Source organism: Photinus pyralis, unplaced genomic scaffold (genome assembly GCF_008802855.1).
Source record: "Photinus pyralis isolate 1611_PpyrPB1 unplaced genomic scaffold, Ppyr1.3 Ppyr1.4_LG4, whole genome shotgun sequence".
NCBI classification, from domain to species: Eukaryota; Metazoa; Arthropoda; class Insecta; order Coleoptera; family Lampyridae; genus Photinus; species Photinus pyralis.
Window position 1 is genome coordinate 22,253,855 of NW_022170511.1, and position 23,795 is coordinate 22,277,649.

General features: G+C 36.5%; 4 protein-coding genes across 5 annotated transcripts; 2 read left to right on the forward strand and 2 right to left on the reverse strand.

Moving 5' to 3' along the window:
- The first annotated feature begins 1,869 nt into the window (after positions 1–1,869).
- LOC116169632 (cytochrome b5-like) lies at positions 1,870–4,794 on the forward strand. The gene is made up of 4 exons (XM_031485775.1): positions 1,870–2,158; positions 3,918–4,046; positions 4,256–4,317; positions 4,372–4,794. The coding sequence occupies exons 1-4, from the start codon at positions 2,033–2,035 to the stop codon at positions 4,409–4,411; spliced, it is 357 nt and encodes a 118-aa protein (XP_031341635.1). The 5' UTR covers positions 1,870–2,032; the 3' UTR covers positions 4,412–4,794.
- Positions 4,795–8,180: 3,386 nt separating this feature from the next.
- LOC116169330 lies at positions 8,181–14,579 on the forward strand. Its single transcript, XM_031485402.1, has 6 exons — positions 8,181–8,585; positions 8,632–9,737; positions 9,796–9,975; positions 10,028–11,523; positions 11,584–13,548; positions 13,608–14,579. Exons 2-6 carry the CDS (start codon positions 8,762–8,764, stop codon positions 14,535–14,537), a joined length of 5,547 nt encoding a protein of 1,848 aa, XP_031341262.1. The 5' UTR covers positions 8,181–8,585; positions 8,632–8,761; the 3' UTR covers positions 14,538–14,579.
- Positions 14,525–15,364, reverse strand: LOC116169331. Its single transcript, XM_031485403.1, has 3 exons — positions 15,286–15,364; positions 14,977–15,114; positions 14,525–14,921 (listed from the first exon to the last, which is right to left on the reverse strand). Exons 1-3 carry the CDS (start codon positions 15,302–15,304, stop codon positions 14,581–14,583), a joined length of 498 nt encoding a protein of 165 aa, XP_031341263.1. The 5' UTR covers positions 15,305–15,364; the 3' UTR covers positions 14,525–14,580.
- Positions 15,365–17,533: 2,169 nt separating this feature from the next.
- On the reverse strand, positions 17,534–22,241 carry LOC116168321 (ADP-ribosylation factor GTPase-activating protein 2). Of its 2 annotated transcripts, XM_031484084.1 has the most exons (11): positions 22,072–22,241; positions 21,772–21,963; positions 21,593–21,721; positions 21,491–21,523; positions 19,482–19,589; positions 18,861–18,992; positions 18,522–18,808; positions 18,190–18,473; positions 17,948–18,142; positions 17,764–17,894; positions 17,534–17,717 (listed from the first exon to the last, which is right to left on the reverse strand). In XM_031484084.1, exons 1-11 carry the CDS (start codon positions 22,141–22,143, stop codon positions 17,700–17,702), a joined length of 1,581 nt encoding a protein of 526 aa, XP_031339944.1. In that variant the 5' UTR covers positions 22,144–22,241; the 3' UTR covers positions 17,534–17,699. The 2 variants fall into 2 exon arrangements, with proteins under 2 accessions (XP_031339944.1, XP_031339946.1); XM_031484086.1 differs by lacking the exon at positions 21,491–21,523 and having other exon boundaries at positions 22,072–22,240.
- Between the last annotated feature and the right edge of the window lie 1,554 nt (positions 22,242–23,795).

Genomic DNA, 23,795 nt, shown 5'->3' on the forward strand with positions numbered 1-23,795 from the left:
CGCCGTAAGTGTTTTCAAAGTCGCCCAATTTGGGATATATCGCAAATGTTATACAGCAGCATTTTTGGGTTTTGTATCACCCATTTTGGCAAAATGATTTCACGATAAATCGTCCATGCGGGATGCGCCCCTCGGGCCTTGCGCCCTAGGCGGTCGCCTAGTTCGCCTATATGGGAGAGCCGGCCCTGCAAGTGCATATGTTGAAATTTCATTTAATTGCTTCCATAAATAAAAAAGTTGGCACTACACATCCTGCACAAAACCAAATTTGGAAAATCGCGCTATAATTACTTTTATTCCAAGTGACTATGCTATGTATCAAATTTAATTTGAAGGCCTCCATAAATTAGAAAGTTGGCACTGCGCATGCGCAAAACCAAATTTTGAAACTGGCGTTAAATTTTTTATTCCAAGTGGCTATGTATCAAATTTCATTTAAATACCTTCATAAATAAAAAAGTTTGCAATTCGGTTTATAAATGGTCGAGATGCGAAAAGGGCACTGTAAATGTTGATCGATTAGGCTCAATTTTTGGAATTGTTTTTTATATGGCTAAAGCTATACGCATATTGAATTTCATGCAATTCGATTCATAACTGACGGAGATGTCAAAAGGGCCTTCCTTATTTTTTGAGCTTACATTGCCAATTCACGAACTCCGATCTACAAATTTGATAAAGAATCCGCCTACAAAATTTTATTGTAATCCATCCATTCGTTCTCGAGATATCGTGCTAACGGACGGGCCGACGGACGGACACCGCAAAATTATAAACTCGCTAGGAGCTGGTTAATAACGAACACGAATCGTCGCCGTGTGAAAGCGGGAATAACGTGGATAGTAAATACCAAAAAGTGCACAGTACCTATGTGCCGAGATTTGGTTCAAACCTCTCAAACTAAACTTGAATGGTGCATTTAGGGTTTTAGACCAAGCTGGACTTTTTGCAAAGAATGTATTTTTTCCAAAAATTGAAAAAGATGGCCAGTTAAGTCTCCTCTCAGGAGATACTGTATACTAGCACTCGTACAAAATAATTAATGTGCATTAAACAGAAACTGTATACCTATTTGTCACAATAAAAATCTTAACATTGTTGATATAAGCTTCAACTTGAATAAAAAATCAAATCAACTGCTTTGCAAGAGTTTCCACCTAAACCAAGATACGGATAATATGATTTTCATTAGGGGAATTTTTTGGCACTCAGTTCGCATTCAGAAACAAAACTTTTAATGCGGCTTACCTTCAATAGCATTGGTACCTACTCGTAGAAATCGATTGGCGAATGTTTGACATCGCTGTCTCTTTTCATTTTGTAGCTAGACGAGGAACAGACGCTCGGGCAAAAGCAGCACATAAGGGAAATTTCTTTGGAAAAAATCCCCTAACAGCAATCGGGCAGCATAAAAACAAATCCAGTTGTCTCAAAGTATAGCCTGTATCAACCTACACTATTCTTCCTATTTCTTCTTTCTGCCTGCCCAATAAGCAACTACCTAAAGATTATGCCAAAATTAGCGAAAGTAACGTTCTGGGGTTTACACATCCCACATTCCAAGTAAACAATCCAGGGAACCTTTACCCAGATAGTATAATTCTATTATCAATGACATAAATATGACCCCTAAGCATGTCTTATCTTCCTGCCACTGTTTACCTAAATAATTACTATCTCAATTCTCAAGTGTACATATCATTTAATCGAATGCCAAACGCAATACTACGAATGACAGAGTGAGATAATAGCAGACCAAATTAATGGAACACAAATAATCACCATACAATGATGTAAACAGTCATTAACAATATAACTGGGTTTCCCGGAAAATTATTACACTAAAATCATACAAACTTCCCGTCTTTATGATCAGTTAGGTACTTACAGTTTGAGATTAGTTACTTTACCTACTTAGTACTTGCATTTTGCAATTTCACTCAGTAACAGTACTCAGTAGGTACCTAACCGGTTTCACTGCACACAGCATTGTCGGAGAATATTAATTAAGTGAATTAATGTAAAAACAAGGATGACTGAAACGGTGTATTACAAAATTGACGAAATAAAACAAAACGATGGTAAAAACAAAATGGAAACCTGGATCATTTTCAAAGATTGCGTGTACGACGTGACAGAATTCTTGGCAAAAGATGAGGTGAGGTTTGAATTTTTAATTAATTAACTGCAACTTAGGCGCAGTATACACAGTCGATGTTTTGACGTGCGTACTTGATACATTCAATTATATCGTGCAAGGCACACAGTTGTCCGGTACCCTTGGGGACTTCGTTATTTAACGGCATTGTTTAATCAATTTCTGCGGCTGCCGTTGCGGTGTCGCACCGGGCGGCGCCGCACGTCAAAAAATCGAATGTGTGCACCGGGCTTTATAATCTGCAAGGGGGTTTCCCCGCATTAGTCATTATTACGATAATCAACGAACTGACCTTTAGCTATATTAATTCGATATTACTTCATCAAATTTAAATTAACAATTAAATAAACCTTTATCAACAGTATTTGCGTATTCATTGCGGTTGATTGTGATGGGTGTTCTACATTTGAGAAAATCGTAGTGACTGAGGGGGCCAAAACAAACATTTTTTTTTCAAATAATGTTTCGTTTGGAAGCTACTTTTAAAAAGGTTCCCAACATTTTTTCTATACACTTTCGGATTTTGTAATAATTTTTCAAAAATTCGGAAGAAATCCCGACTGCAACTCTTGGCCGAATAAATAATGAAAATAATAAAAACGTTACGAAATTTCTTTTGTAAGTAGGTACAAGTATTTAAGACCAAGGCAGACTAAGAGATCCTTGTGTTGCTAAACTAAAAGGAATGCAAACACTTATATAGGGGAATAGCCAATAAACATAAACAATATTTGATGTCACAAATGATCGTGTTTTAATGCAATGATCTCAAAATATCACACTGTAATATATAGATCTGGTATGTCAATATTGGAATTTAAAATAATCTTTAGTAAAAAGGGCATCAACACGTAGTCGGAAAAAATAGTTATCAAAATAGGCTTCCGCAAAAACAACGGAGTTATAATCATTAAGTGAATTTAAAACAAAATAATAATCACAATTCGCTAGTATCGAAAACCAAAATGTATTCAAACGTTAAAAGGGAAAAACGACGAAAATAAATTAAATTTACCTGTGGATTTCCGGTCGCAACCTGTTGAGCTCAAGAGGGCGCGAAACTGCAAATCTGTAAACAGACAGACACACAAACAAAAAAATAAGATTCGCGTTGCACAATATATCGCATAAGCAATGGATAACGTCCGACACGAGGGGTTATTCTTATACGTAAAATTGCAATCAATACTCAAAAAAGTCAAAAATTCAAATGACTTTAAGTACCACAAAACAAAATTTGGTTCGACTATAAAGGTTGGTTCTTACAATCGATATGAGATATCTTCCTGTCGGCTCGAAGGATCTGCCCGAGAACGGCGGTGATACATTCAATGACTGGTGAAGTTGTTGGCCATGATCAACCTCGGGGGAGACAAAACCAATTGTAGACTGTTCCTCACCCTCCCGTTGAGTAATTCAACAAAATGGCTTTATTTACAATGTTTACAAGTTCATATACGATTCTTATTATGACGTGAGTAGGTCCTAGTTCTGATTAAACTACACTAATTTTGCATCTCATACCTTACTCACCTAGACCTGCTATACATTCGTTCTGCGCTTCGGATGTTTCTGTTTAATCCGTGATTAAACACTTACTCATCAAAAACACTCTGCTCTGACTCTACAAATCATAATTAGGGCAGATTTGTTTTTATGCTGTACGAGACTGAAAAATTTCAAAAATAATTAAAGACCTACTTATAGCCAATGCATACCTACATTCTACTGACTAATTATTTTGTTGTAATATTCGCAGCATCCTGGAGGAGTGGAACTTATACAGGAGTTCGCTGGAAAGTGTGCAACAAAAGCATTCCTTAATGTCGGACATTCACGCGATGCAACAAGATTGTTAGCGACATTTAAAATTGGAGAGGTGGCGCAGGTAAATTATTTCAGGCGCAAAAGAGGTGGAATCCATATACCTACCGCATATTTAGTTATTAACGATCCTCGAGATCGTCTGTCCGTCCGCATGCACTATAACTGTTCAATCGCTTTGGAAGATTCAAAACATTTGTTTTGCGCATTCTATTTAATATTTATTTGCCGATTTGCGTCTAAATACCTAAAAAAGATTTTCTTTTCTTAAAGGAAGACAGGACTACAGATGCCACCAAACTGAAAACAAATAATGGAGTTAACAGAATAGAAAGGTAAGTTATGTTATGTGCAATAGGTAATACACTATTCGGATACCCATTTTTCAGGAGTTTCATATCCAGACTAACTTGTGGAATTTTAAGTTAATTATGCGAAACGACATCTTCCATTCTTTCGCTAGGTTATTAGTCTAGAATTTGCCCACTTTGTACGCGAAGGTAAATGTTAAAGATATCGCGTAGGTATAAAAGCAATTCTTTTATTATTAACGTACGGATACAAATCCGTATTTGAACGACCTACAAAAGCAATCGGGACATACCTACCTGCCTAAATACATTAAATGGAATTATTTAACGGTGTATACTGAATTGTGCTGGCCATAGCCGACCTAACTAAACACTTAAGCTACGTCAATATAAGGGACACCACTATTATTGGAACAGTAGGTCTCTTCATTTGAAATGCTCGAGACTGTTGTATTTATTTTTAGGATAGCAAATTCAATAAATATATTTTTTATAAGTTAATCTTTCTATTTTTTGCTACTAAGTAGCTAAGTAAAGGGGCTTGTCTGCTCTAATTAATTGGGATGCAGTCTCCAACCACGTTGCTACAAAACGGGGTAAAGAAATTTGCAACTGGAACATTAACATGCGAGCGAATTCCGTAGAACGACCGTGTCAATGTTGAACTAAAAGTGAAAGATAAAAAGCAAAAATAACGGGAGCACTACTTCACTAACTGCACACGTTGGAACACTGAAAACACTTGAAAAAGGATAGGTTAAACCTGGCTATTTAAACCTATTAAAGTGACCACAGTCCTATTACGGAAGTCGCTCGTATACTAATGACTCTGACCGTGGATGCCACCGCTTTAAAACTGGAACATTACTTCAGCACCCCTCCAGGTACGTGCTGATAACCACGCAGATTCACTACAACTATTAGTCACCTACATGAGCTGGAAAAGTGAAGGTATCGACACCCACTCTTACCTTGCACACATATTTACTATACTCGATCAAAACATAAATATGAGAGGTTCCACCCTGTATATAAAACTTACGACGATACATACATTTTTGAGAGTTGGCAACCCTGCAATTTCTAGGTGGGAAAAAGCTGCCTGCGCCATCTAGAAAGCACGAACGGGGGTTACGACTTACGTTAGGGCATCTGGTCTTGAGTGGCGGTCGTGAACGCGTCGCTCCATAAATGTTTGTCGTCATTTTGTGTTTTTTTAAACCAGGTAGTAATCTTTGCATTTCTTTATATCGTATTTGTGTTTTGTATGCCACATTTTCATATTTTTTGTGTGTTTGAATCTTTGATTTTGAAATTTACTTGGTTTAACCGCAATGCAGAATCACATATGTGATATGATGATGAATATATGCTATTGTTTGTAATTGTTTTCGTTTTTGGTGTAATGCTTGCTTAATTTATGTTTATTGATGTTGATTACAATTGGTCTTGTACCTGAAATAACATTCATATAAGATTTGATCATTTTATTTTAATATGTGGAATATATAAATATGTGTTTGATGTATATGTACTGACTTGTTGTTTATAACTAACAATTTTCTCCGTGAATGAAGCAGTCACGGGAATGGTAAAAACTGTAACCATTTGAAATACGACACCTAATTCCGTGATTGTCTTCGACATTCAACTGTAGGCTCGAAACCAGGGGCGGATTACCCATCTTGCCGGAGCGGGATTACGTTAATCAAAGCTCTTCAGTTTAGAATCTATGTGCGATAAATGAGTGGCGATTCAATAATTTCCACATATCTTGTTTTTAGTTAAATTTGTTAGAATGTATAGATAGTAGTCGGCTGAGGGTAATTGTCAATTAATAAATAAAATAGAAAGTTATCATTTGATTGAATTAGTTTGTATTCATCTTCCACATTAAAACAAGAGGTTATGGGCTATCTCAGCACATTGTGAAGTGGTTGGTTTTTGGTGCAGTTTGAAGAAAAACGTTTGTGAGCCGAAACTTAGAAATTTGAATTACATTACACATCAATCAAATGGCAGATGAGGAAAAAATGAGCATGAAAATTATCTATCCACATGTTCATTTAATACAGACGAATGCTTCTCTGCATTTGCACTAAATGCAATAGCATTCATTGATGATGTTCCCATGAAATTTGGAGACATTGCAAAACGAAATGATTCTGATCAATGGATGAAAGCGATCAATGAAGAAATGAATTCTTTAAAAAGAAATGAAACTTGGTCCCTTGTTGAACGACCATCCAACCGTGCTGTCATTACTTGTAAATGGATATTCTCAAGGAAGCGGAATGCTGCAGGAGAATTGGAAACGTACAAAGCAAGGTTGGTCGCTCGTGGGTTCACGCAACGAGAGGGGTTTGACTTCAATGAGACCTATTCACCGGTGGCGAAAATCACGACTGTACGTCTTTTGCTGGCGCTTGCGGTTGAGCGAGATTTGGAAATACACCAAATGGACGTGAAGACTGCTTTTCTTAATGGCAAGCTTGAAGAGGACATTTATATGGAGCAACCCGATGGCTTTGTCCAAGGCAAATTGGTGTGCAAATTGAATAAGTCTCTCTACGGACTTAAACAAGCGTCAAGAGTTTGGAATGAGCGTTTTCACACATTTGTTGTAAGAATTGGTTTCTTACGTTCGCAATATGATCAATGTTTGTACTTGATGGGCAGTGGGGCAAGTATGATCTTACTTTTATTGTATGTGGACGATTTAATTTTGCTTGGAAAGAATTTGGATAAGATTTTGATTGTTAAGCGTTTGATTGCAGCCGAATTTGAGATGCAAGATATGGGTGAAATAAAAACCTTCCTTGGCATCAATATCCAAAGAAACCGTGATGCTGGGACATTATATTTAAGTCAACGCAAATATCTCGAAGACGTTCTACGTAGATTCAACATGAATAATTGCAATCCGGTTGCCACACCAATGGAGATTCAAACCAAGAAGATCACACGCAGTGAATCAGAATTCACGAAGAAACCTTATCGTGAACTGATTGGCTGTCTTATGTACATAGCTTATGCAACAAGACCTGATTTATGTGCCGCTGTCGGTTACTTCAGCCAATTCCAGTCATGTGCGACTGATGAACATTGGATTGGTGCAAAACGAATATTAAGATATGTCAAAAGTTCTCTTGATTTGCGATTATTATACAACTGCCATTATAAATCACCAGTATTGGAGGGATTTGCCGATGCTGATTATGATAGTGAATCAAATGAGCGAAAATCGATTTCAGGAAATATAATCAAAGTGTTTGGTTCAACAGTTGGATGGACAGCACGAAAGCAAACGTCCATTGCTTTATAACTACGGAGTCAGAGTACATTTCTTTGGCGATTGCTGCTGCTGAAATTATCTGGTACCGTGGTATATTATGTGAAATTGGTATATCTCTGGATGGACCAACGATTATTCATGAAGACAATCAAGGAGCTATAAAAATCGCTTTAGGTGAAAAGGTTTCACAACGAACAAAACATATTGATATAAAATATCATTTCATTCGTGATTGCATTGAGAAACAAATCATCAATCTTCGTTATATTAAAATGCAAGAGCAACAGGCCGACATAATGACAAAGGGGTTGTCAAAGAATGTATTCCAGTACATATGCAAGAAAATTGGACTTGTAAATTGATCTGGATATTATTTTTAGCGCATTTTTGAAAAAAATACGCTATTATATTCGTCATTGCTGGCAGGCCGGCTGTCCGCCTGAGATCTCAATGACTACAATAGCTAGAGACTTCAAATTTTCACTAAAAGCTTTCTGCTATAGTGTAGATGTGCAGGCTCTAGTCTATTTTGAGTTAGATTACTTGTGAAATCGATAATTTAAGAAAATAATTTCGATATGGTGTTCGGAGGTGCTATAATTTCACCGTTAGATAGCGCCACCTGTATAACAACACAACATTATTTTTATTTGTTTGTGATTTGTTTTACAAACAGAAGTAGACGTACCTACCCTCAAGTCAATTGTAATGAATTAACATGAACTATTTAACGCAGCCAAAATCTCAAACTGTGTAACATAATCTCAAAGCAAGTCCACAAAATCAACACAGTAGTTTGGTGAAAGTAATAGAAGAAACGGAAAGAATTGATTAGGGAGAGGTAAGTGCAATGACCTTTGGGTTTGTGTAGTACGTAAAGGAGTCGCAATGAACGATGGCAGAGCAAAGGCAATCCTGATTATTCGTCAAGTTATCTGTGTCTGAAAAATGAAAAGGGAGTCCGATTGAACGGAAGACGTAGACTTGTAGGTGTTCGGTAAGTTTTACGATAAGCGATCATGTACTTAATCTGGTTCTCGTAGATAATCAAATTGTAACGTTCGACGAAACAAAACAACGTACATTATAGTCGCATTCAACGATACGGAACCGCACGTTATAGTTTAAAGTGCAATCGACTGTGAATAAAAAATTAGCACATCGTGCCTCATAATGCCAAAGCGAAAAAAGGCAACGTTAACAGGAAGAGTTGAAAGAAAAGGTGCCAAAGTGCAAAAACAAAATCGAAGACAAGATCCAGAATATTCAAGATCTGACAATTTGTGTAATACAGAATCACGTCGTGCCAGACGATCTGATCCAGTTTACAACGCAAATGATTTGGCACGAGATAATGTAAGTCGTCGTGCCAGACGATCTGATCCAATTTACAACGCAAATCGGTTGACACAAGATGATATAAGTCGTCGTGCTAGACGTTCTGATCCAGTTTGTAACTCAAACGAATTGGCCCGAGACAATGCCACTCGACGAGCAAAGCGCGGTGAATTGAAACCATGGAAATATGCTGTTGTAATTTATAATGAAAACATCAAGGATGGACCATGTCACCGATGCTTTAGCTGTGACAAACTATTATTTAAAACTCAAGTCGTTAAAACCACCAAAGAATCTCTTTTATCTAAAGGCTGTGATATCGATTATTTAAAAACATTGATTATTCATGAACTGTGTCAATTGGATGAATATAATTTTTGTGCCACTTGCATGACTTACATTCGAAAGAAACGATATCCAAGATTCAATATCAATAACTCAAATTTAAATTTTCCTACGATTCCACAAGAATTTTTGGATATGAATATTACTCCATTGGAAGAAAGATGTGTAGCAGCAAGAATTCCATTCATGAAGCTGGTAGCGCTTGGTTGTGATAGACAAATTGGAATCAAATCTGGTGTAGTTAACGTGCCAATAGATGTACGTCGCACAATTGAGTCAATTCCAGCAAGACCAGAGGACAGCGGAATTATTGAATTGTCTCTTGTACGCAAGATGTGCTACAGATCTGTCTACATGAAAGAGCGAGTTAGACCAGCAATCATATGGAAGGCAGCCAAAATGTTGACGGAAACACCGCTCTATATTGGAGAAGGAATTGGGTTGAATCCCAAATACGAATCAAATGGTAAATATTGAAATTAATCCTCACCCTCAAATGGCAGATCATTCTAATATGATTTCAGATGTGAATGCTCCTACAATTAATTTAGATGAGACAAATGCTGAAATCGTGGTGCCAAACTCAAAACAAGATGGCACAAATATTTTACTGGAAACTGACACAGAATTCGTACCAGCTGAGGATAATTACATTGAAGAAGAGACACTCTTGGATTCAAATGAAGGCATTCAATTTGCTCCGGGTAAGTCGTGCCTAATTATTAAGTAATTTTTAACATAGTGCCAATTTCGCAGGTGAAGGACAGATACCAATTCCTATGTTTATGGATCCCTATTGTGAAGAGTTAGCATTTCCGACTATATATTTCGGACATCCTAGAAAACCACAACATTCTGGAATTCGTTTATCATACGAAGACATTGTCAAATCAGAATTGCAACGCTATGATCGAAGAGCATGCCGTGCTGATCATTTACTTTTTATGCACAAAAAGAGTCAAATAAAACAACTCATGGGCCAGATGAATATCGTGTTCAGAAAAAGTGCACAAACTCATGAGATCACAGCATCGCAAGTCACAAACAAGCAATATATCGAACAGTCAATTTTTGATGATCATGCATATAAATTTACTGCCTCAATTACCGGAAGCCCAGCCTATTGGGAGCAACAGAAAAAGAAAGTACTTGCTATGGTACGACAATACGGAATTTTCACGATCTTTCTCACCCTCTCGTCTGCAGAAACTCATTGGAAGGAATTGCTAGTAATTCTTAAGAAAACTGTGGATAAAGAAGAGATTTCTGAGGATGAAGCTGGCCAATTGACATTTGATGAAAAGGCACGATTGATAAGAACAGATCCAGTTACTTGCGCCTTATATTTTGATCATCGATTCAAAGAGCTGCGAAAAACTTGGCACGGTGTTGAGGATGGTCCATTTGGACATTATGTCATAGAGCACTATTTCTATAGGATAGAATTCCAACACAGAGGCTCACCGCACGTACATATGGTACTTTGGCTAAAAGATGCTCCAATTTTCATGCCATATGATGAAGAATCAGAGAGGAAAGTTGCAGAGTTAATTGACATGGTTTCGACAACTGACACTAATGATCCCGATGTGCAAGATTTTATTAAAAACCAATGGCATCGATGCAGCCAAACTTGTAAGAAAACAGCACGAGGAAAAATATCATGCCGATTTGGTGCACCATTTCGTCCTATGGATAAAACGCGTATTTTGTATCCAATTGATCAGAATTTGGACAAGGCAGTGCAAACTAAAATCAGAGAATTGAATGGAAGGCTAAATGAAATTCTAGATGATACTCCTGAAGAAATTGGCACGCTTCACGACTTAATGATAAAATCGAATTGTAGCTTTGAAGAATATCTTCTCGCTGCTCGTACCAGCTTAAAGCATCCAACAATTTTCATTAAGCGAGAGCCAAAAAACACAAGAATAAATGTGTACAATAAGAAAATTATTTTATGCATGCGCAGCAATATGGATATTCAGTATGTTCTCGACCCATATTCATGCATTGGTTACATAGTAGATTATGTCAATAAGTCATCACGAGGATTGTCAAGATTGCTAAGAGAATGTATAGACCAAGCAAAAAGAGGAAACTACACTCTCAAAGAGAAACTCAAGTCTTTGGCACATATTATGTATAATTCATCTGAAATTTGTGCTCAGGAAGCTGCTTGGTGTAGACTTCATCTTGCAATGGCTCGTTGCTCAGATGGTGTTGAGTTCATCAACACAAATCACTCTTCTGTAAGTATTTTACCACTGCCAGTTTTTTTTTAGTGATTTTTATTCTATTTTTAATTGTAGACACGAACAAGAATATTAAAATCAAACAAAGAACTTCAAGATTTGGTAGCAAAGGATCCTGAAAGTACGGACATATATAAGAAAGGTACTATTGAACATTATGAAAATCGACCGGATGAACTGGAGTCCCTCTGTTTAGCAGAATTTGTTGCTAACTTCACATTCAAATTGAAAGCAGGAGTTGCTGTTGTGGAGAACGAGAATAACGATAATGATATCGAAGCAATTCCAACTATTGATGATGAGTCGGTCACAAGGAAATTGAGGAAGTTTCAACTTAGAGATGGAACTGGCACGATCACTGAACGGAAGTCTCCCAAGGTAATTCGGTATTGTCGTTTCAATATGGAGCAGGATGAGGAAAATGCCCTAAGAGAAATGTGCCTGCTGTTCAGACCATTCCGAGATGAAAAATCTGAGATTGAAGATGCAGATTGTGCCTTAGTTTATATCAATAACCGCGAAACAATCTCAGAAAACTACACTAAATTTAATGCTATTGAACTGGATCTTACTGATATATTACGAGAAATTGAAGATGAGCGTCGTGCCACTGAAGAAGAAGCGGAAACTAATGCTGCTGATAATCCAGATGAAAATCCAGACTTCTTGAACGTATATGAATTTGACGACAATGTAATTCGACCAGATCTTGAAACTGAAATTGGAGAACTCTCAAGACATGAATTGACCACTAAATATGTTGTGCCAGAGTTATTAAGTGATGATCAATACCTAAATTTGTGTGATTCGTTAAATATTGAGCAAAGAGATTATTTAATGCATCTGATTAGCGTTTTTAAAGATGGAAAAGACTTACCTGTTTATCATTTCATCACTGGTGGAGCTGGTGTCGGCAAAAGTCGCCTTATCAGTGCCATATACCAGAGTATAATAAAAATTTTTAGAATGTCACCAGGTCAAACGAAGGAAAACGAAGTTCTTTTGGTGGCTTTTACTGGTATGGCTGCTCATAACATAGGTGGTGTAACGGCACACGCAGCTTTTTGTTTGGTACCAACTATAGGTGATGCAGAGAAAATGCTTCCCCCAGATAAGGCCAACTCAATGGCAGCAAGTCTTCAACATTTGAAACTGATAATTATCGATGAAATCAGCATGCTACCGGCTGAATTATTAAATCAAATAAGTTCGAGATTGAAGCAAACACGTCGTACTACAGCGGAATTTGGTTCAGTATCTGTTATTGCAGTTGGCGATTTTAATCAATTGGCCCCAGTTGGCGGCGCGATGCCTTTCAAGCCACGAAACAGTCGGCAAGGAAGTTCAGTGTCAATTTTGGTTGATAATCCCCAATGGTCACTTTTCCAGTATTATAAACTGCCACGAGTAATGCGACAACGTGATGACTTAAGATTTGCACAAGCACTAAATCGCATTCCAACTGGTGAATGTACTGCCGAAGATATCCAATTGTTTGAATCTCGTAGTTTTATGGAAAATACATTACCAGTCGAAGCTAAAGCAGCAGTTCGTCTAATGAAGGCCAATCGTACTGTTGATGAGTTCAATATTCGTCGAATTAGAGAAATCGAAAAGGATTCTTCAGTAAAAATTATACATCAAGCCGAAGATAGATTTAGTGGACATATAACTGAGCGCCAAAAAAATCAGGCACGACGTGAAATTGAAAAATTGAACAAAAAGGACACACAAAATCTGATGACAGAATTGCAATTAGTTTATGGTGTGAAGTACATGATATCAACTAATATTGATGTTACTGATGGTCTTTTCAATGGTGCTACTGGCACTTTAAGATTCATTGAGATTGTCAATAATCGAACACAAGCTGTGTATCTACAGATGGATGACAAATCAGTGGGAAAATCAGCAATTGGAAAGCGAAGAGCATTTATGGAGAAAAATAACATTTCAACTCGATGGACTCCAATATTCAAAACCAAAAAGACATTTAATGTTTTAAGAAAAGGCACTGTTCAGGTAAGTTGAAAATAATATACACTGTCCTGCCATATATTTTAATATTATTTCTACTTCAGGTTACAAGAGAGCAATATCCTTTAGTGCCTGCAGAGGGAATTACAGTTCATAAAAGTCAGGGACAGTCAATGCCAAAAGTTGTCATAGATTTAATATCAAGCAAGATGGATCGTGCCATGCTTTATGTCGCACTGTCGCGTGCCATTAGTCTTGATGGTTTATTCTTAATTGGAAAGTTTGTACCTCCTGCAAAACTGGATGATAATAATGAAGTTAAGTTAGAAATGGCAAGAATGGAAAGGGATTGTACACTAGTGCCAGCATACAAGTTTCTGCGAGAGGTCAAAGAAGACTTCATTCAAATAATATCACACAACGTTCAATCAATTCAAAAACATAGTTCCTCGATCGTGCCGGATGAAACGTATATGAATAGTGCTATGATTTTACTTCAAGAAACATGGGCAGTAAATAATCGACTTTATGATATTCCTACTTTCACCGAGATATGTAGAAACGACTTTGCTGGACCTATTGCAAAAGCTCAAGGCACAATGATTTATGTGAAAGATTCACACTTGAGTTCGATAGTGCCAGCATGTGCCAGAGAATTCAAGAGAGACAAACAACATATAGAAGTCACCAGTTGTATTATAAGAGAACAAATTTTGATTATAAATATCTATAAGAATCCTGATGCCGACACAAATTTATTCAAGGATGCCATTACTGCTTATTTAGATTTGATCAATAGTTTCACAAACATTTTTCTATTGGGAGATTTCAATGAAAACTTGGCAGAAGAGGCTCGGACTGAAAGATTTCTTAAAACAATTGGGTTTAAGCTTGTATCTCAAAGAAAATCTACTACCAATACTGGCACGACAATTGATGGCATTTTTGCAAAGTCAAATCTGGATATCCAGACATATATTTACGAATCCTATTTTTCTTATCATAAAGCATTAATTTTACGTTTCAATTACTAATCTTTATTTGTGTTTAATAAAAGTTATCGAGTATGGTTACAAGTTAATTGTTTTCCTTAACTCTATGCTTCTTTGAATCATTTTCTTCGCCATTCTTCTCGACATCTGGACTGACTGAAGCAGTTGTTTGAACTGGATCGCTATCTCCAATAAGCGTGGAATGATTGTTGGCAATAGATTCACTAGTTTTGTCTAGTTCACTCCACTCTTCCTGTGACAGATCAAATCCATCGGAGAGCAACTCGACAGTCATATCAGATGTTTTAGGGGAAATAAGGTCCTTTTTATTATCACCCTTTGCCTTTTCAATAAGCATCAACTGCTTAGCACGAAAATGTTCAGACAATTTTCCGTATTTTTCAATAGCTGTCACACTCATCAATTCTGCGAAAAAAATTAAAATCATTTTATTATAGCCTTTCAATTTTCCTCATCTTACCCTTAAACGCCTCTGAGCTGTGCCAGTTATCAAGTTCTTTCATGTAAAGTCTGCGTAGTTCTTTGGCAACAATCTCCGAACCTTCACTATAATACTTGATTACAAAATCAGCCTTATTTTTTAGTACTTTTAGAAAAACTGAAATGAAATCTCATTAATTAACCATTACATTCTTAATACAATGCGATCAAATATGAGTTGCTGTCCAATCACCTTTGGAATTTTTGTTTACATGCGAATTCGTGTTTAACTTAAACTTCCAAACGCGACTCGACAGCAACTCATTTTTGATCACCCGTTATCACTTACCCTCTTGTTTCTGATCCATTATTGTGAAATGAAAATCAACATGAATAGTTGTCGAACGTCAAAATGTGAAATTGGAAGAAAGTGACTTGCGTACAAGAATCGGTAGACTACTGCGCAAACTCGAAGGGGCGGGTAGTCAACTTAGATTTTGATGTGTCTATAGAGCCGTTTTACACGCGTAAGAATTACTACCAACATTTTTGTAACAATTTCAACGAAAAGTTTTGGAAGTAAATTTGAAATTTGCGAGTTAGTTTATGTTTTATACTTACAATAACTTTCACAATTTTATTAAAAATTATGCCAGAGCGCATGCGCTTTTCATGATATGGCTTCTGCGCCATCTGTATGTGTTCATAAAATAAAATGTATGAGGTTTGTTTTTATAACCTAAATTGAGGTTATGGTGATAATGCCGCGTGTAAATGAAATACTTCTCTTATCCCTTGCTGATGTTAGTTGCTGTTGAACACGCAAACTTAAACAATACCATTTTGCGACTTTGCGCAGATTCTCGCGCACTTTCTACACTGTTAGTATCAAAATATAGAACATGTTCTATATTTTTGTATTGAAAATTTTCGTTAAAATTTTCATTTCATTTCATTTCATTTTATTTATTGTGCTAAGTAATTACATAGTAATTTTTGCACTCGTCTTACAATTATATAAAATTTTGCGAAGAATATTGTGCGTGTAAAACAGCAAATCAGTTTAACGAAAATTTTCAGCGAAATTTTTAAGTAAATTTTGGTAGTAATTCTTACGCATGTAAAACGGCTCTAAATACCTATAAAGATTTAGGTGGTAGCGTAACCACGTACCGGAAGTTCACCATGATGGATAAATTAAATTGCTTCTTTTTAAATACGCTATTATATTCGTTATGGCTGGCTGGCTGTCCGGCTGAGATCTCAGCAATTACAATAGCTAGAGATTTCAAATTTTCACTAAAAGTTTTCTGCTATAGTGTAGACTCTACTAGAGTCTATTTTGAGTTACATTACTCGTGAGATCGATAATTTTAAAGTTTGCTAATAAAATACTGATCTGTATTACCAAAAATGCGCTTTAATCATGCATATGCTGATTTACAACTTGTTTTTTTTATAGTTATTGTTCTGTTGATTAGATGTAAAGTAAGCGATTCAAATATTTAGGATTAAAATTGAATCGAGGCGGAGTGTTAGAATGTATAGATAGTAGTCGGCTGAGAGTAATTGTCAATTAATAAATAAAATAGAAAGTTATCATTTGATTGAATTAGTTTGTATTCATCTTCCACATTAAAACAAGAAAATTTGCCTAAAAGGCCATGTAATTTTCCATCTTGCTTTTAACACAATTTGATATTAATTTGACGGCTGATGGTTTTTTTATTGGTAAGTTCTTTTTTTCCCAGCCTATTTCTATTTTTATTCGGTGTACTTACTACCATTTTCAAAGTTTATTTTTGCAATGTAATTTATTTTGACTTAAATTTCCAAGCTTTTACAATCATAATAATTACGATCATTATTAAACAAACTTTTCACAATTTGAGTGTTTTATTTTACGTTCCTTCCCTACTGTGCTTCAGGTCAAAGCGTTGTTTACAACTAACGTAAGAGGGCCCTGCCTTAGATGTTTGATCACGTGCCAGTAGTAATCCAATATCATTTCCAAGGTCAATGGTTCCATAGATAATTCATTTTCAATGTTATCAAAGTTCAATGACCTCCACCGTGTTGCTGTGTTGTCTAACAATAGGGATACGTCACCACAAGGGACTGAGAAGGAAAGAGACATAAAAAAGTGCAGCAAGGTTACGACGAAGAATATAACGGTTAATAGAATCATACAGGGCAACATTACATTAAATAATCACAGTTTCCATGAATTCATAAATAAATATATTTACTTTTGAGTAGCCGATCGGTACAATGGACTGGGTTGCAGTGACTTCGTCACTATGCGTTGGATTTGTCTCTTTATACGACCATACCTCTAAGATCGATCTTGAATCATATTACCACAAATTGACACAAAAACTGGGCAGCTTTGTAGCCACTGCAGTTGCACGATGACAATGGTCACAACACTTGGAAACACAATATCAAAATGGTAAACAAATGAAGGTGAAACATGAATGGATGAAACCCCGCCCGCTTAAAAATAAAAACCATAATTAAATAAATAAATGCTCAATTCGTTTGATAAATTTTAATAAGGAATTAAACTAAATTAAATGTTAAAAATATTACTCAAGGAAATACATATAAAATAGATTGTCTTTAAAATAATCAATATACAAAATTAAAAGCAAAGCGTGTGATTTACAATTGCAGCACACAATATTCACATCATATACAATAACCAAAGTCTCTAATAATAAACATATATTACTAATTACAATAAATAATAACACTATTAGGCTAGTATCCGTAGCGTTCCTAAAAAATAGGGGTTAAAGTGTGACTCTAAAACTCCAGAACTTACTTGTATTGAAGACATTACGCCATTGGCAAGAGAACTAATTTTGCCAGCGACTTTAGTTACGCCTTGTCGAACACTTTCTCTTACATCTTCAAGATCGGGCGCTTGAAATTTGCTTCCAGATGGAGAAGTATCTTTCGGAATTAATGTTGTAAAAAAAATTTCAAGTGAAACTGACAAGAGTTACCTTTCCCGTTACCGAAAAATTCTGAAGAGGAAATACTGGATGATCCTTGGAAACGACTTAAAGTTGTTTGATGTTCATAGTCATTACTACGATCGGTAAAGAATTGATCAGATGATATAGCCTTTGCACTACCAAATTTCTTTTGAGCTATGTCTGTACTATCTACTCCACTACTTCGAGTAGGTGTGCGATCCACTAAATTTTGTGTTTAATAAATAGAACAATTTGCGAACAAGAATTACCTGGTCGTGGTCTGCTTTTGGACATTTCAACTGGAGGATCATCCACAACCACCCAACTATCTTTTGAGCTACTTGTGTCCGAATAAAATGAATCTTTGCCCAAGTCAAATCCAGAGTTACTATTACGATTCATACTAAATCCACTACCATAAGAATATTCGTCAAAGAACCCATCTGTATCGGATAGTCTCAGTTTTCCCAGCGAACTAAGACTGCTGGATGTTGAGTGTAGATTTTCTTGTTCGATTGTCTGCATATCACTTAGCACTGAGTGACTGACACCGCTGTAAATAACTAATCATACAAAAAGAAGCAAAACGTCGAGAACGCACGATTTCGCTTGGAAACCCATTCCCAATCTCTCCATCTGTTCCGCCTTCCGAGGATCGACTTTTTTTAAATGCTCCTCCCTCTTCTGTTGCTCCGCCCCAAGATCCCGATATGCGAGACGTACCGCCGCGTCGCGTTCTTCCTGCTCTTGCGCGGACAGCGCTGCGGCTTTCACGCTCTCTTCATGCATCCTCAAGCGCGACTCTTCCGCCAACGCCGCTTCGCGTTCCAAATCCGCGAAATTCGTTTTCACCTTCGTCGCGCCCAGACCGCCTTTCTTGGCGCCCAACTAAAATGGTCGCAACAATAAAAAAAAAAGAATAATTACTTATTACACTTACTCCTAATTTTTTCGGTTGAACCTTGCGTGCTCCGATAGTCGGTTTATGTTCTGTGTTACTCAAACTCATTGTAAAATCAACCGTCGGGCCTTCTTTGTGGGAAATATCTGATTCGGATGTTTTCTGTTCTGTCTAATGGTGAAAGTAAACACATCATTTTAAAAGGTACTATTCGGAGGAATGTAAATAACCAATAAAATACAGTGAGAGACACCCAATCAATGAGGTGTCATGGGTCAAGTCTAGTGTTGTAAAATTAAAACACAGTTGTTGCTTTTTGTGACTACTTCTTATCGCTCAGTATACAGTATGTTTTGGATGGGAGTAAACTGATCTCATCAGTCACGATCGAGTAAAACCGTGCAAGCAGAGACAAGGGTGCCGTTTCTCAAATTATAATGGTCTATGACGGGGGTTCGAATCCGAGCGTGTGCGTTTTTTTTTCATCGCGGCAAAAAGAAGAAAACGAAGAAGTGTGAAAGAGAAACTTTTTTTTATCGAAATGAACGAGAACAGTAGCCAGTAATTTCAATAATAAAAGATTGGTGATAGTAAAACCTTGTACTTATAAACAAACATCAAAAGGTATGTAAAAAGTAACTGGAATTGTTAAATAGTTACCTTAGTTTCATCGAAGGTAGTTGTATGGTGAGATACGAGGGTGTTCTGCTCTGTGAAAAAATCCACCTCCTTCTCTTCTTTCTCTTCCACACTGGGATGAATATGTAACTGCACAAATGTTAGTATAACCACAATGTTAATAATGCACAGAAAAGCCAACAGTTACAGGAAATCAAAAACACAATTGGTCCTATATGAGATTAGTTTATTCATAGTTATGTAACCAACTGATTTGTCAACATTTTTATAGACTGCATATTATTCCACCAAGTATTAGTTTAGGTATAAAACTAGTACTCAAAACATGTATCTTATACTTTGGATCAATGTCGGCATGTGCTAGTGCAACGTACACATTTAACCAACAATCTGGAACTGATCAATCAATCACCTCTAATAAAAATTTGTCACAAAATCAGTCATGAAGGAAATTTTGCATTTTCATTTCGCGCTATGTTCATGCATTTGCTACACTCTTTTAAGTTTCAATGCTTCTTTTGGACCAAAGAGTCCACAATTTAGAAACACATTATCTCGGCGTAAATTTCAGCTACTTAGTTTAACTTTAAACCATCATCACAACCTATTGAAGCAAGAATGTGAATACAAAAGTAATTATTGTTGTGCACAAAACTTCAAAGACAGTTAAAGAGTACTCATAAAGGGTGAGTGGTCTCAATGAGACGAATAGGTCAATGGAGTCAAAATTACAATAACAGAATCTCAAAAGACAATAGAAAATGGTAGATCTTGATAGAAACATATATCTCCTAGGGGGAATTCACAGTACAATGGATGTCCAAGCTTTTCAACAATCTCTGTGGATACCCAATGATGTCTATAGGGAGATCCAAGAGTTCAGTGAACATGTTGGGTCCCATTTTATTTTTGTCCCAACTAACCAAAACACTCTAATCGGCCCAGGTCCTTAAAACCTTTTTGAAATAAGCTTCCTTTACAATTTTACATTATTTTTACGGGTTTTGGATGTTCCACATTTCACATCCATGCGAATGACGTTTCGCCTCCTCCTTCTTTTCATATTTAGTATCTACAGTGCTATTTACTAAGAAGTAAAGATAAGGATTTACTTGGATTGTTTTTCCGTATGTCTACGTTTAAATGACAAAATCTCTTCTTAAGGGCGCCAAATTTTATACAACCATTTTCGCGTTCTCTACCTATAACATTGAAATCGCCACTTTTGAAATCAGCGTTCGCAAGTCTTGATGGCTGGTCGGTTGGAGCACGATCGCTGTAAGTCTGTTCCATAGTTCGATGACTTTCTTATGCCTTTTTCTTATGATTGAATAGAAAAATCGTCACTTACCGCAAATGTTCTTTATTTGGTGATTTAAAAAACGCATTTGAAATGTTTGAAAAATCTTTATAAATAGCCGAGATATCACCAAAAAACCGAAAATGTCAAATTTGGTTTTCATTTTCCCCAGCGGTCGGAAATGGACGGTTCCCATTAGCAAGTTCTATGGGCATTTTTTTTTAGAAAACTTGAATTTGCTATCCGAATTTCTATAACATGCTAGATGTAGAAGTTACAGGCTACTACTTTCTTATGTCTTATGGACGCCATATTGGATTTGGATTTGATTCAGTAAGATCTAGTAACCGTGGATGTTCTGTTGAGAAATAGTCTATCTTCATTTACCTACACCTGACATAAAAACATTCGTACACTGGGGGCGAGGGGGGTACACGCATACTCATAAACCTAGGTAAATCCGCAACATTTTAGACATTGCGCTAATTGGGCAACTTAATCCTTTCTAGTTAACCACTTTGTTTGATATAATTGTCACACTCTGTATATATATTTACATTGGCGGCCCATATCAACTATATAAAAATAAGAAAACAAGTACTGATTTATTGTGGTAGCTACCTCCGAAACAATCGATCTGTTCCAAACTTTTGCAAAAATCTGTACAAGAAACCAAACTCTTATAAAGAAAAGCCAAAAGCATATAAAAAGGCGAGGCAATTATGCCTACCTTATTTTCTTCTGAGGTGTGCACATTCCTCAACTGCAATTACAAGTAAAGATCTTAAAAACCAGGAAGAACTAGTCATAACGATTACGATAAATACTTTACCTCAGAATTATTTTGGGTAGCTTTGAAGGCCAATTGTTGGATTTTTTCACGATATAGTTGTGCCGCTCTTGAGTTGTACTTCTTCTGGGCATCCGTCGTGACACAATTGTGTTGCGTGAAAAACTGTAACTGCAACAGACGTTAAGCATTCGCAATTTTGGGATAGGTCGATTTCTTACAGCATTTGAATTTCCGCCGACTTGCATTTGTCGTAACTGCATCCATGTCCAATTAGTATCAAGCTGTGTTGAACGTACGAATGTTAAATGCACGCCGAGACCCCGATGAACCGCCGAACAGTCAATGCAGATAAACACCCCGTATGTAATACTGGCCCATGTCGGATTCTTTGCACTACAATCGAAGCACGTCTGGAAAATACATGTTATGCAGGTATCATAAAAATGACACGTCAAAGTATGTTTTAATGTGCGCTTAGGAAGTACAGGTTAATTAACAGCGATTGTATTTTTAAATACCTTATTCGCGGGGATGGAACGCAATCGTTGGAAAACTGCCTCAAGATCCGATTTGGAAGGTTGACTTGTCATCTTTTAAAATTATTTAATTAAACCAATACAAATTAAATATTTCTCTCTAATGACATAAGACACGTTGTCAATGTCAAAAGCCACCATTGAAATAATACAGAGGGAGCCACGTTATAACTAACCTGTTTCTACAAAGAGAATGGAAAGATATGTATGGAGTGCCTATCTTTTGTATGCTATTAAATTACATATAATCATTGTATATTAATTTATTAGCGTTAAAGTTCATATCTGAATTATTCTATAAGTTAATAATTATATGTCAAGCTAAGGAAGCTATTTAAATATTATTCATTATTTTGTGGTGATCATCATATACAGGGTGTTACATATAAGTATGAAAAAATTGGGTGGTTGAGGGGATCAAAACAAGCCATTTTGTCCAAATAAACCGAGGGTCCAACGTGTTTCGTTTGGGAGCCACCCTCAAAAAAGTGGTAAAATTTGCATGTCTGCTTCTTCTTCTAAGCAACTGTAAAATGCAAATGGCGTCGCTCCACGCAAGGCACGCCGAAAGTTGGTACGCAATGTTGCGCGAGATTCGCACTTAACAATGGCCGGATTCCCTACGTTGTGAAAGATTAAATTGCACTCAAGCAAGCAAAAGAAAATTTATTGAATAAGTCATCAAAAGTGTAAAATCAATCAAAATGCCGAAAGAGTTCCTACAAATTTAGACAGAATACATTTAAAGCCAAAGGTATGCCGTGTTCCCCTAGAACTCGTCGGAGAAATCTGAAGCAAGAGAGGTACCTAACTGTGGAAAACGCTAAACACAGATTTTACATCACAACTACTAATATACAGAAATTAACAATCCCAGGAAGTAACTCTTGACTTTGAATAATATAAATTTGACGTTAATTTAATACATTCGGTAAGCTAAAGAATTGCCAGCTCAAGTAGCTTTCAAAGCGACTCCTACCTCTTTCCCATTTGTAAAAAAGAACATTTCGAAGAGGAAGGAGTATCGATGCCGAAAGCACAATAAGATAGGTGTTAAAGAAGTAAAGAATAGGTCAAAAGTAAAAGGCAAGAAGAGGAAGCCTAAAAACCATTAGTCAAAGTAAAAGGTATACCTATTACCTATATAGGCGTGCTTAATTATTAACATACCGTAAACCTAGCCGTAAACGGCCTTATCATTTGTAAGATAAATCCGCAGGTACGTCAGCGAAGCTTGGAAGTAAAATAACAAGAAAAAAACTTCAGTAAACTTAACATAGCGTCAGTATATCCCAGAAGAGACCCCCAGATTTTTTCAAGTAAGTAATGGCGTGTACGTTCTCGCAAGTCATGATCGAAATCGCCGATCGGGTCTTTGTACAAGGAGTGCATGCGCAGAGAGGAATTAAAGAAACTCTGCACGATCAAGAACGGCAACAGAATTACTTGAGAAATCTATAAGACTACAGAACTAAGTTACATCCAAACTAGCGAATTAAGCCCGTTTGTAACGATCCCTTATTTAGTCAATTTTTAAATAATTTTTAGGAACAAAAAAATTGAACATTTCATAGGTACATCAACTTTGATCAATTTTTTGGTAGTTATTTTAGGAACTGAAAGTTGTCCTATTCTTGTAATGTTTAGAACCTGTCCTATTTTTCCTCAATTGTTTAGTAACTTTTGACAGATTATAGGGAATTTGT

Excerpts from the sequence above, each read along its gene's own strand:
- LOC116169330 (XM_031485402.1), top strand. The coding sequence starts at position 8,762 with ATGCCAAAGCGAAAAAAGGCAACGTTAACAGGAAGAGTTGAAAGAAAA. Across the intron at positions 9,976-10,027 it reads AGGCATTCAATTTGCTCCGG|GTGAAGGACAGATACCAATT; the intron begins GTAAGTCGTGCC and ends CCAATTTCGCAG. Across the intron at positions 11,524-11,583 it reads TCAACACAAATCACTCTTCT|ACACGAACAAGAATATTAAA; the intron begins GTAAGTATTTTA and ends TTTTAATTGTAG.
- LOC116169632 (XM_031485775.1), top strand. The coding sequence starts at position 2,033 with ATGACTGAAACGGTGTATTACAAAATTGACGAAATAAAACAAAACGAT. Across the intron at positions 2,159-3,917 it reads AATTCTTGGCAAAAGATGAG|CATCCTGGAGGAGTGGAACT; the intron begins GTGAGGTTTGAA and ends TAATATTCGCAG. Across the intron at positions 4,047-4,255 it reads AAATTGGAGAGGTGGCGCAG|GAAGACAGGACTACAGATGC; the intron begins GTAAATTATTTC and ends CTTTTCTTAAAG.
- LOC116169331 (XM_031485403.1), bottom strand. Across the intron at positions 14,922-14,976 it reads CAGCTCAGAGGCGTTTAAGG|AATTGATGAGTGTGACAGCT; the intron begins GTAAGATGAGGA and ends TTTTTTTCGCAG.
- LOC116168321 (XM_031484084.1), bottom strand. The coding sequence starts at position 22,143 with ATGACAAGTCAACCTTCCAAATCGGATCTTGAGGCAGTTTTCCAACGA. Across the intron at positions 21,524-21,592 it reads CTACCCAAAATAATTCTGAG|TTGAGGAATGTGCACACCTC; the intron begins GTAAAGTATTTA and ends TTGTAATTGCAG. Across the intron at positions 18,993-19,481 it reads CTACCTTCGATGAAACTAAG|ACAGAACAGAAAACATCCGA; the intron begins GTAACTATTTAA and ends TTTCACCATTAG.